This window comes from Cibotium barometz, chromosome 24 (assembly GCF_041138505.1).
Source record: "Cibotium barometz isolate CiBa-2024 chromosome 24, ASM4113850v1, whole genome shotgun sequence".
Taxonomy (NCBI): Eukaryota; Viridiplantae; Streptophyta; class Polypodiopsida; order Cyatheales; family Cibotiaceae; genus Cibotium; species Cibotium barometz.
In genome coordinates this window covers 50,106,749-50,115,726 of record NC_141069.1, presented here as the reverse complement: position 1 = coordinate 50,115,726, position 8,978 = coordinate 50,106,749, and the positions used below count along the sequence as shown (strand labels likewise).

The 8,978-nt window shown below is 36.7% G+C and overlaps 1 protein-coding gene across 1 annotated transcript; it reads left to right on the top strand.

Annotated features, from left to right (window-relative positions):
- Nucleotides 1–575: 575 nt before the first annotated feature.
- On the top strand, nucleotides 576–7,237 carry LOC147625409 (uncharacterized). Its single transcript, XM_086819013.1, has 5 exons — nucleotides 576–650; nucleotides 6,393–6,443; nucleotides 6,530–6,602; nucleotides 6,697–6,953; nucleotides 7,056–7,237. The coding sequence occupies exons 2-5, from the start codon at nucleotides 6,395–6,397 to the stop codon at nucleotides 7,196–7,198; spliced, it is 522 nt and encodes a 173-aa protein (XP_086675139.1). The 5' UTR covers nucleotides 576–650; nucleotides 6,393–6,394; the 3' UTR covers nucleotides 7,199–7,237.
- Nucleotides 7,238–8,978: the final 1,741 nt, after the last annotated feature.

Here is an 8,978-nt window from a genome sequence, read left to right as displayed (position 1 = left end):
TCTAGCTTGAGTCAAAGGGATGGATATATATATAGATATATATATATGTATATATATATATATACATGTACATATATATATACATGTATATATATATATATATATATTCATGTATATACATGTATATATTCATGTATATACATATATATATATACATGTATATATAGATGTATATATACATGTATATACACATGAATATATAGATGTATATATATATATATGTGTGTGTGTGTGTGTATATATATATATATACATGTAAATATATATGTATAGATATATATATACATGTATATATATATATATATATATATATATATATACATATATATACATGTATATACACATGCATATATAGATGTATATATTCTACTTTGTGGATCAATGTAGGTACATTAGCTTTTCATAGGGCTGCCATATTGTTGATTTGTCATATAGTTTGGGTCTTCCTTAGTGTAATGTTTTAGGATAATAGATTTTGTCTGTTATTTTTATATATGTAAGTTTTAAGGAAAAATGTGAAATGAAGTTAAGGGGATGGAAAGAGCTCTCATCTATTCTACTTTGTGGATCAATGTAGGTACATTAGCTTTTCATAGGGCTGCCATATTGTTGATTTGTCATATAGTTTGGGTCTTCCTTAGTCTTTTGAGGTAAGCTACCAAAACTTTGCTTTATTTTTGTTTTTCTTCTTAATTGTATGTTTATTTTTAGAATTTATGATTTTTAAATACGAATAGTTCGATATAGTTTGATAAGAGCATAAGGATTTTAATGCTCATGAGAAAAGATGAAACTTGGCAAAGATCAAATAAGTTTATGACATTTACTTACCTGCATATAAGCACAATCTAGCTTGAGTCAAAGGGATGGATATATATATAGATATATATATATGTATATATATATATATACATGTACATATATATATATATATATATTCATGTATATACATGTATATATTCATGTATATACATATATATATATACATGTATATATACATGTAAATATATATGTATAGATATATATATACATGTATATATATATATATATATATATATATATATATATATATATATATATATATATACATATATATGTATATATATATATACATATATATATATATATACATCCCAAGAGAGAGAGAGAGAGAGAGAGAGAGAGAGAGAGAGAGAGAGAGAGAGAGAGCTTTATAATCTTTTAGTATGTATGTGAAGATTGGAGAAAATCTCATGAGGGATTTGTATATTATGTGTATACACAAATATCATAGAAAAAATATTGTTATTTTTATTCAATGTTTACTATTTTATAATAAAGAAAATGACTTTACTATTTTATGATGGAATTAGGTTTATAGCAAGAATGGTAGAGACACGTAGTTTGAGGTGTCCTCTTCAGACCATTTCCTTGAATGCTCCAAGGAAAAGAAGAAGAAATGAAAAAATAAAATGTGCACAGGAGTCAAGGGATAGTGAACCTCATTGTTGTGATGCAAGGATGCATAATGTTACCTGTAATACCGGTGATGTATTGATGCAAGAGACTCATAGGATTCTTGCAGAAAACGATACCTTTTGTGCACAAAGACAAGTAGCAAAAGAAACTTTGATGTGTTTACCTCAATCTAGCACTAAGAGGTCTCAAATTGCCTTGGGTGGAGATAAAAGGATATCTAACAAGAGTGCTAGAAGTGTTCGCCGTGAAATTGCTAGGAATAGGACTCTTTTGAAAGAAATAACAAGGGAAATGGCAAGTGGAGTTTATTCAGGGATATCACTGGTTCAAAGTTTGAGACTTACAAGAAGGTACCGTCGCTTCATCGCTAGAAATAGGACCTCTTATAATGCAGCTAGAAGAGTAAATGAGGGTAATGCAATTACAATGTCTTCCTTTTTTTCCCATGAAGAGAGAGAAGTACCATTTGCTAATACAATAAGAAGGGAGAGTATCGAAGAAATTACCTCTTATGTATTTGAAAAAAGAAAGGGAGGGATTTTGTCTATCCTCCATGAACTCCCGCCCGTACAAGGTACACATGCAGCTACTTGGCCTTTGGTATATTCGTGCACTTTAAGTCACTCATTAGGAGGGATGACACATGAGTGTCGGTTTTGTGGAGCACAGTTATGGGCAAGTGAAAAGAAGATGAGTTGTGGACAGGTTCTTGGCAAATATTGTTGTAAACATGGGCGTGTGTCTGTTCCTTCACTTGCTGAACCACCTGAGCCATTAAGGTCTCTTTTGATTGGTAGTGACACTACAAGTAAAAAATTTCGAGAAAACATCAGGGCTTATAATAGTGTGTTGGCTTTTTCATCATTGGGTGCACAAATAGATGACTCTCTCTTTCACAATAGTAGTGTCTATACTTTCAAGGTGCATGGGACTGTTTATCATCGGATTGGGTCCTTGGTCCCCAATAATATGTACAATCCTAAGCCACAGTTTGCACAGTTGTATGTGTTTGATACTGAGCACGAATTACAAAATCGACTAGGTGTCATGAATGGATTGGAATCCACAACCCTAGAAGCACTTCAATCGATGATGCACACTTCTAATCCATTTGCACAAGCTTTTAAGTATGTGGGAAGAATGTTGAGTGACAATCCAAGTTTGGATTTGAAAATGACTATATGTGAGACGAAATCCACATCTAGGCAGTACTCAATGCCAATAGCTTCCGAGATTGCTGGTATCATGATTGGTCAAGGTGATGATCATAATGTTGGTCGTCGTGATATTTTATTGCATACTCGAGAAGGCACATGCAAACACATCTCTAATTTGCATAGGTGCTATATGCCTCTTTTGTACGTCATGTTATTTCCAAGAGGGGAGGATGGATGGCACTTGAGAATCCCTTATGCTGATGCACAAGTGAGTGCATTGAGAAATGGTCATTGTGTGACTCAACGACAATACTATGCTTATCGATTGCAAATTCGCCCAGATACAAATGCATGCTTGCTACGTGGTGGAAGGTTGTTGCAACAGTTTATGGTTGATGCCTATTGCAGTGTTGAAGAGTCACGATTATCTTGGCTACGCCATAATCAAAAAAGTTTGCGTTCAGAGGTTTATAGTGGTTTAGCAGACATGCTTCATGTGGAAGGAAGTGGAAGTGGTATTGCAGGAAGGACAGTGGGAAGTAGAATAGTGTTACCTTCCAGTTTTACTGGTGGGCCACGACAAATGTATCAACTTTATCAGGATGCCATGGCAATTGTTCGTTCAAAGGGCAAGCCCGATTTATTCATTACTTTCACCTGTAACCCAAAGTGGCCAGAGGTATTAGATGCTTTACTCCCGGGGCAAAGTGCATGTGACCGGCCTAATTTGACTACTAGAGTATTTCACCAAAAACATTCAGATATGATGAAAAATATCGTGAAGAAGGACCTCTTTGGTAAGGTGATTGGATATGTGAGTGTCATTGAGTTCCAAAAAAGAGGATTGCCTCATTCACACACGTTATTGATCTTGGATAGTGCCTATAAACCTAAGACTGTCCAAGACTATGATAGATTAGTATGTGCCGAATTGCCTGACAAGCAAATGTTTCCTGCTCTGCATGATGTCGTGTTGCATTGCAATATCCATGGGCCCTATGGGCCATTCAATCCAAGTGCAATTTGTATGGATAAAGGGAAATGCACAAGGAACTATCCACGAGCTTTTGCACAAGAGACTACTGTGGATGAGAGTGGTTACCCCGTGTATATGCGTCGAAATGATGGAAGAACTGTGGCATTGAAAAAGTGTAATGTTGATAATAGATGGGTTGTGCCATATAACCCTTATCTTTCAGTCACATATAATGCTCATGTAAATGTGGAAATATGCTCAACAATAGCAGCAGTGAAATATCTTTACAAGTACATATACAAGGGGCATGACAGAGCAACAATAAGATTTAGCACTGTACAAGGTGGGGATGTTAATGCTGCTTGCGTAGTCGATGAGATTCAGAGGTATTTGGATGCACGTTATGTCTCTGCATCAGAGGCATGTTGGAGACTCTTTGAGTATGATTTACACAATGAGAAGCCTGATGTGCAACGGTTGTAGGTACACTTAGATGGGGGTCATAATGTTATCTTCAGAGATGATGATAATATTGCAGATGTTTTTCAGAGGGAAAATGTAGGCAAGACTACTATGACTGAATGGTTTACCTGTAATCAACAACATCCTGAAGCAAACAATACATTGTATAGTGATTTCCCTCAACAATGGGTTTGGAACTCCAGGTTGAAGAAATGGACCAAAAGAAAGATTGGAAACACTATAGGGCGCATGTACTTTGTAGCTCCTTTGGCAGGTGAGGCATACTATGTTCGCCTACTTCTTACAATATGTAAAGGATCTAAGTCATTTGAAGATTTGCATTCGCTCAATGGTCACATCTATCCTTCTTTCAAGGCAGCTTGCATTGCCAGAGGGATACTGGAAGATGATTCTGAATGGGTTGCATGTATGGAGGAAGCATCATCTATGCAAAATGCCTTGCAATTGAGATGTCTTTTTGATACTATATTGCTATTTTGTGAGCCTTCCTGTCCAGGAATATTGTGGAAGAGATTTCGAGAAGAAATGATAGAAGATTTTCTATACCAGTTATCAAGAAGCAGGGGTCAGTTTATTGGTATTGAACAATTAGCTGAAACTCATGCACTACTACATTTGGAAGAAATTCTTCGTGCTCAGAGACGGACATTGGCAGATTTTGAAGGAATGCCTGAACTAAACAGAACTGATTTGGAAGTCTTGGGTGAAAATACATTGCTTTTGGAAGAGAGATCTTTTGATACTGTGGAACAATATAACCTGTCAAGTGCTATGGAGTCAACATTAACAGATAGCCAGCGTGTTGCTTTCGATGCTGTAATGCATGCAATTGCGACAGATGCAGGTGACATTTTTTTCCTGGATGGTCCGGGGGGATCGGGCAAGACCTATTTGTATAATTGCTTGCTTGCGCGAGTACGTGGACAAGGGTATGTTGCTTTGGCCACTGCATCGTCAGGTATTGCTTCTCTACTCTTGGCGAATGGACGTACTGCACATTCTAGATTCAAGATACCTCTGGAGCTAAACAATTCTTCAACTTGCAAAATCCCTGTACATGGACAACTTGCTGAGGTTTTGAGAGTTTGTAAGCTCATTATTTGGGATGAGGCTCCAATGATTCATCGTTATGCTTTTGAAGCATTGGATAGGAGCTTACAAGATGTATTATTCTCAGATAAGCCATTTGGTGGAAAGGTTGTATTAATGGGAGGAGATTTTAGACAAATCTTGCCTGTTATTATGAAGGGAAGACGTGAGGATATTGTTAATGCAGCATTGTGTCGTTCCTTTCTATGGAACTCTATCAAAGTTCTAAAGTTAGCTGGAAATATGCGTATTCAATCAAGCAATACTAATGGATGCAATGAGTTTAAACAGTGGGTCATGAATATTGGGAATGGAGTGGATTGTAGCGATGATAATACGATGGTGACACTACCAAGTAATATGGTCTTGCAAAGATCGAGTCTTAAAGACTTGGTACATTGGGTATACTCTGAATTGGCTATCACTACGACATATGCTTCATACTTTAGTGAGCGTGCTATTCTTGCTCCGATAAACAGTCAAGTGGATATTGTGAATAAGACAGCTTTGGATGCAATGCCTGGTGACCCTAAGCAATATTTCAGTGCAGATTCAATTCTTGAAAATGATGAAAATTCATTCCTGTATTCCACAGAATTTTTGAACACAATCGACCTTCGGGGCGGATATCCACCTCACTGCTTGGTTTTAAAGTTAGAAGCTCCTGTTATTTTGCTTCGTAACTTGGATCCAAGACGTGGACTCTGTAATGGTACACGGATGATATGTAAGGTCTTTCACTCTAAAGTCTTGGAGACTGAAATCATCACTGGTACTAAAGTTGGTGAAAGAGTATTTCTTCCACGGATTACCTTTATATGCAGCGAGGCCCAACTACCATTCACCATGAGGAGGAGACAGTTTCCCGTCCGGCTGGCATTTGGCATGTCAATAAACAAATCACAAGGCCAAACCCTAAATGTCTTGGGGTTGTATTTGGTGACTCCAGTGTTTACTCATGGACAACTGTATGTCGCGTTGTCACGAGCACGGTCTCCTCATGCTGTGAAGGTGTTACTTGAGGATAACGCTAATGTGGAGTGTTCATTTGATGATCTTCAAAGTTATACACCTACAACAAACAATATTGTTTATAAGGAGATCTTGATGACTTCAGAGTGACAAGTCAGGTTTCTTATTTAAGTTCTGCAATTTGATTAATTTTGTTGTGATTTCTTTTTTTATACATATTTGTCCATGGTAAAAGTACCTATTTTTGTTGTTTACAGACATGTCTGAGATTACCTTTACATTGGACATGCCTTTGTCGAGGATAGAACGTGAGTTTTTCTCTATATTTACTTAACTTTTCTTGATTACAAAGTATGGAACATGACATTCTATACTAATGTCTATCTGTATACAGAGCCACCGCTATGGTCAGCTCCTATTACTGCAGGTCACGTAGCAGGGATTATGATTGATGCTTATAGGGATGGGTAAGTATAAGTGTAATTGTTAGGCATTGTATGAATATTTTTTGAACCTATATATAAATAATTGTATAACCTATTTGTTATGCTTTGATTTTAGGATATTACATGACATTGATACGTTTATGGTAAGAGTTGTCGACGAAGGCATCGAGATGTACGGGATTGGTGTTCCTGATGAGGAGTGGGGTGTGTATTTGTTTTGGAGAGAGATGGACAGATGCTTTGCATCATTTGAGGGGTATTCAGTACCCGATGAGTGGGTGTTTCTTACATCCATCATGGCCATTGGTATTCGTTATGCGTTTTATACTAGAGCTCCTCATGTACCATCCACTCGATGTTCTATTGTACGAGGTAATTTTGATTATGTTTTTCTATTATAAGATTTTTTTGAGATTTTATTTATCGATGTGTCGTTATGTGCAGATTTGATTTATCATTGTTTTGTTTGTGCAGGTCCTTTGCATTCATCGATAGTAGAGCATGTGCGGGATGGATCACCGCTTTACAATAGAGAGCGTATTGTGATGAGGAGACAATTGAATGATCCTTCTCACAAGAGAAGAATTCAATTTGTTGATTCTGACATTACTGACTGAGAATACGTATTTTGTGGTGCATTTTGAGAATATGTAATATTGGTCCTTTTTTGCATCTTCGTATGCTACATTACTATGATATTTTTATTTTCGCCATAAATCTACGAGACATGGATGTTATTTTAAGATATATATATATAGTCACTTGAAATAATGTATTGTGTTTACTTAAAACATGACCTAAATTGGAGAAACTGAGTTTATTTTTTCTAGAACTCTACCTGTCGGCCGCAGCAACGCGCGGGTCCAATACTTGTCTCATTGGTGTCCTATCAAACTTTGGCATACGAATCCTACAGCCTAGACGGACTGTATACTCAAAAAAAGGAGGGATGTCGGGGGCATCCTTTGAGGCGAAGAGATCGTGCCACTGCAACTCACCTAGATCGTGCTTGTGGTACCACCTTCTGGGGCTGTTGAGAACAAGGTTATCGTGATACTGTGGTGAGAAAGGACTCAACGGGTGTATTATAACATGGTAGTGCCCTCTATGGATGATCTCCCACCTTGGACAGGTGCCTATGGTACTCCTACCTTTTGGGGCTATTGAGAATGGATCTGGTGGATACGACAACAATCCTACCACATGAACCCTACCTTTTCACTCTTGGTAAACCAAGAAATTGATAAGATCCTTAAAGTTGGGTTTGTTTTTAGGAACATAAAAGTAGTGATCCAAAAAGGCATAGTAGAATAAGAACTTATATGGGATAGTCCCTAGACATGAAGGCAAAAAGGCATAGTACCATATAAGAACTTATATGGAATAGTCCCTTGACATGAAGGCAAAATCAACTAGCATCTATATCCTCACTGAGGGGATGCATATAAGAACTTATATGGAATAGTCCCTTGACATGAAGGCAAAATCAACTAGCATCTATATCCTCACTGAGGGGATGCATAATGACTCAATAAGAAAAGAACCATAAAATCCATGGTTAAAAGGAAAAATCAGCCATTAAATGGTATTCTTGCTAAGAACCATGGTCAAAAAGGAAAGAACCATAAGAACCATGCATAAAAAGGCAAAATCAACCAATAATTGTAGTAGTCCTCACTCAAATTATTGTAGTCCTCACTCACAAGCATGCTACATATACTAAGGATATAATACCAGACTAGAGTTTCAAATGAAAAAACAAGTTACATCTAAAGTTCCACATGCCTTCAAAAGGACAAAAAAAATTAATTTTCAAAAGTGTCAAGTTTTCTAAGTGTGAAAATACACATACCAAACCTTAAAGTGCATGTATACCAATAAATTGTACACTGTACATCACGATAATGTATGTTGTATGTGGATATGAGCGCACTTTTTTGGCGAGCTTATTGAGGCAAGCCACTCATAATAGGTGAAGGTAAAATTTTGAAGCATGTGCTAGCTTTTCGAGCATTTATTTACACTTTTAATGAGCTTTTCTATTAACTAGTATATTATGGTATAGCAAGTCACATAGTGTATGTCTTCCCCTCATGCAAGATGATCTGATTTTCCAAGTCATTGTATCTCAAGGGGGTGAGGCTGTACTTTCAATAAGATGGACATAAGCATTTACATGCCTTTTACAATCAACATGTGCTAAAAGCCAAAACATTAAGCAAATATGAGGAATAATACTCCTTTTCACTAAAAGTGCCACTAATGTTTGTGCCTGTACAACCCTACCATCCCACTTGGCTTGTTTTGTTGTGTAGGAAGTGTGCAAAGGCAGATACCACAACTACATTATTTGAGCTAGTGTCACCATCAAAGTACCTAAATTATCATGTGATGGTG